At 65.2% G+C, this 4,019-nt stretch overlaps 1 protein-coding gene across 1 annotated transcript in view; it reads left to right on the forward strand.

Annotated features, from left to right (window-relative positions):
- The window catches only part of CILP2 (cartilage intermediate layer protein 2), an 8,588-nt gene extending 6,538 nt beyond the window's left edge, over nt 1-2,050 (forward strand). The window contains 1 exon segment of the mRNA XM_077777096.1: nt 1-2,050. This exon segment is cut by the window's left edge and continues 23 nt beyond it. Coding sequence (XP_077633222.1) covers nt 1-1,437 — 1,437 coding nt within the window. The 3' untranslated portion in view covers nt 1,438-2,050.
- Nucleotides 2,051-4,019: the final 1,969 nt, after the last annotated feature.

Here is a 4,019-nt window from a genome sequence, read left to right on the forward strand (position 1 = left end):
CTCAAGCTGTGGTCTCTGAACCCTGACACAGGCTTGTGGGAGGAGGAGAGCGGCTTCCAGCGAGAGGGGTCCGCAGCCCCTCGGGTGCGCAGGGAGGAGCGGGTCTTCCTGGTGGGCAACGTGGAGGTCCGCGAGCGGCGTCTGTTCAACCTGGACGTGCCCGAGCGCCGACGCTGCTTCGTGAAGGTGCGCGCCTACGCCAACGACAAGTTCACCCCCAGCGAGCAGGTGGAGGGTGTGGTGGTCACGCTGGTCAACCTGGAGCCGGCCCCCGGCTTCTCCGCCAACCCCCGTGCCTGGGGCCGCTTCGACAGCGCCGTCACCGGCCCCAATGGCGCCTGCCTCCCCGCCTTCTGCGACACGGACCGACCGGACGCCTACACGGCCCTGGTCACGGCCACACTGGGCGGGGAGGAGCTGGAGCCCGCCCCCTCCCGGCCCCGCCCAGACGCGGCCACGGTGGGCGTGGCGCAGCCCTACCTGGACAAGCTGGGTTACCGCCGCACCGACCACGAGGACCCCGCCCTCAAGCGCAACGGCTTCCGCATCAACCTTGCTAAACCCAGGCCCGGCGACCCCGCCGAGGCCAACGGGCCGGTGTACCCGTGGCGCAGCCTGCGAGAATGCCAGGAGGCCCCGGTGACCGCCAGCCACTTCCGCTTCGCGCGCGTGGAGGCGGACAAATACGAGTACAACGTGGTCCCGTTCCGCGAGGGCGCGCCGGCCTCCTGGACTGGAGACCTCCTGGCCTGGTGGCCCAACCCCCAGGAGTTCCGGGCCTGCTTCCTCAAAGTGAAGATCCAGGGCCCCCAGGAGCACATGGTCCGCTCCCACAACGCTGGGGGCAGCCACCCGCGCACCCAGGGCCAGCTCTACGGGCTCCGGGATGCCCGGAGCGTTCGAGACCCCGAGCGCCCCGGCACGTCGGCCGCTTGTGTGGAGTTCAAGTGCAGCGGGATGCTATTTGACCAGCGTCAGGTGGACAGGACGCTGGTGACCATCATGCCCCAGGGCAGCTGCCGCCGGGTGGCGGTCAACGGGCTCCTGCGGGATTACTTAATCCGGCACCCCCCAGCTGCCCCAGCTGACGACCCTGCTGCCTTCAGCATGCTGGCCCCACTGGACCCTCTGGGTCACAACTACGGTGTCTACACGGTCACCGACCAGAGCCCGAGGCTGGCCAAGGAGATTGCCATCGGCCGCTGCTTTGATGGCTCCTCTGACGGCTTCTCCCGGGAGATGAAGGCCGATGCAGGCACAGCTGTCACCTTCCAATGTCGGGAGCCACCAGCTGGCCGGCCCAGCCTCTTCCAGAGGCTGCTGGAGTCTCCAGCAACAGCGCTTGGTGACATCCGCAGGGAGATGGGTGAGGTGGCCCGGGCACAGGCTCAAGCCACAGGTCCCCTCCGTACCCGCAGGGGCAGGGCCCAGCAGTGACCTGGGCTCACAGCCTCTCTCCTCTGCCTTGCTCTGGACTCCTCTGTACCTGGGACGTCTCAGCCCTCTTCCCCAGATGCTCCCCCTGCCTAGGTTTCTGGGCCCCCCTCTCCCTTCCCCTGCCCAGAGTTCAGAGTCAAGACGGGAACTAGGAGCGTCAGGTTGTGGAGATGCCAGGCAGGGGACTGTTGCTGTGTGAGGCAAAATGGGCACGAGCAAGCATCCTGGGAGACCACTGGGCTGCTGACTGAGGTCTGGGGGGAATGGTTCCCAGCTCGCGCACTGGCTCTGATTCTATGTGTGTTTTGACCCTGATTTCAGATATTCTGCCCCTTGAGATTGCCGGCCTTCTGCCTGAAGCCCCCTCTGCATGTCGCTGAGCTGGGTGCTTTATTGGGTCCCCTGCCCCAAGCTTTGTTCTAGGGGTTATTTATTGAAACAAAGCCCAGGGGCTGGTCATGGGGGTTAGAGAGGGGGTCCAGGCCCAGGGGAAAGTCACAGGCAAGGGCTTCTTGGTTCTGGGGTTGAGGGGCACAGTTCTCACATGTTTGGTGCTTGGAGACCCCCCAGGGGCGTTGGGGCAGGGAATCAATTAAAGATGCTTCATTTCCAACTCATGGTGTCAGTCTTGGGGACTGAAAATGGAAGCTGGGGCTGCTGGACCCAGACCTTGGCAGGCGGAAAGAGGCCTGGAGCAAACACGGACATGGGCGTGCAGGTGGCTCAGAGGCCTCCAAGAGGGGCCTGGTGTGCCTCGGGCTGGTGTGTGGGGCCTGGTGGAAGCACACAGAAGTGTGTCTGTGACACGTGTGAGGAGACCCGACTCGTGGGCAGCCCGAGCCTCTGCGGCCCTGAGCGCTGAACACAGTAGCGGCTGCTGCCCCGGCCTCCTCTGAGCCTGGCCGGGTGCCCGAGGGCCGCGGCGGGCAGGGAGGGGCCCTGGCCGGGGCACATGCCCCAGGCCGCAGGAATCGAGCCTGCTCTGGACTTCCTCAGCCAGGGTCACGCTGCCCCACCTTAGGCCCCACCCAGCGGAGGCCCGGCCACGCCTTGGCCACATGGTGACCCGGCTGCCCAAGGCCGTGGCCCTGGGCTGTCTACCTCACCAGGACTCAGTCTGGAGGCAGCAGAACATCGCTTGCTGGCACTCTGAGTGCGTGGCTCCTCCTGGCCACACCCCCACTTTCCAGACAGAGGAAAGTGAGCCCCCGAAAGGAGAGGCGAAGGGCTGCCTGGGCCCTGGAGCGACTCCCTGGATGGGCCAACAGCCCCCTCCAGCACATGCTTGGGACCCCCTTGGCCCCAGGAAGGCATCAAAGTGGCATTGCTGGGGACCTGGGATGGGAGGCATTGTGTCCATCACCTCAGGGATGGGGTGACAGCGGAGAGTGGGGGTGCGGGGTGTTCCCTTAACCCAGGGCGCTCTGCACACACCCCCATCCCCCCACCCACTTACCTTTCTATCCCCTGCCTGTCTGCCCACCCACTGCTGTCTCCACCCCTCCCGTCCACACCACCATGTGCCTGTCCAGCATTTGGAGGCGTCAGCTCTGTGCCAACGTGGAGAAGGTCTGGCCTTGGCAGGGAGGTAAGGTCACGCACAGGCCCCGACACAGCTGCTGGGCCGCCACTGGGCCGCTGGCTCTTACCCAACTGGAGGACCCTCAGTCTGATGACTCTCAACCCCGCCAGCTCTCATGCCTTTGCTCAGGCCATTCCCTTCGTGGGAACCTCTTCCCTTGCCCAGCGGGGAGCCTAGGGGGCCTCGAGGGTCAGGGAGAATCGGACAGACCCAAGGGCCTCGGCCCCAGTCTCAATGGGTGGGCCTCAGAGCTCTGCTGGGGTCCAGGTTTGGGAGGCCCTGGGTGCCGGCGCCCCAGGCTCTCCCCGGATAGGCTACAATGCGCAGGAGTGGAGATGCCTTGGGAGCATGCGCGTTTATCCAGAACATACGGCATCTAGTCTACACCGCTAGCTGACAGGGAGGCTCTGAGGGGGAGGTCTTGCCCAAGGTAACCAGGGCTCGGGGCTGCCCAGTGGGGTCCTGGGGAACAGCAAGAGCCAGGGGGGCCTTCCCCCCGCAGCCAGCGGGTAAAGCTGGCTTCCATGCTGAGGGTGATGAGGTGTCAGGCTCTATGGCCAAATACCTTTCATTGAGAAAGTGTTGGGGCTGTGGCTGCTGCCAGGCCTGGGGCAGCTGGGTTTGGGGCGGGCAGCTGGCCTCCCTCCCCTGGGGTGGGGCAGGGGTGGGTGGGCATCCTCTTGAAGCCCCCCCCCAGAGCCAGGACTGAGAGAGGCTCCCAGAGGGAAGTGGATCAGGGAGACGTTCCAGGGGGAGGGCACAGCCAAAGTAAGTGCTTGGCACAGGGCAGGGGCCGCAGCCTCTGCTCCTCCACACCCCTGCCCACACTGTTTAAGAGGACAGCACTGAATTCCAATTTCCAGATGAGGAAACTGAGTCTCCAAGACAAGGAAGCCGTCACCCTGAGCTGACAGCCCTATGCCTCTTGCTGCTGCCTTGTGACCGTGTTGAAGCCAAGCAGGAGTCCAGCCTCACTCCCCCACACCCCCCCCCCCCCCCA

Source organism: Crocuta crocuta, unplaced genomic scaffold (assembly GCF_008692635.1).
Source record: "Crocuta crocuta isolate KB4526 unplaced genomic scaffold, BGI_CrCroc_1.0 scaffold77, whole genome shotgun sequence".
NCBI lineage: Eukaryota > Metazoa > Chordata > Mammalia > Carnivora > Hyaenidae > Crocuta > Crocuta crocuta.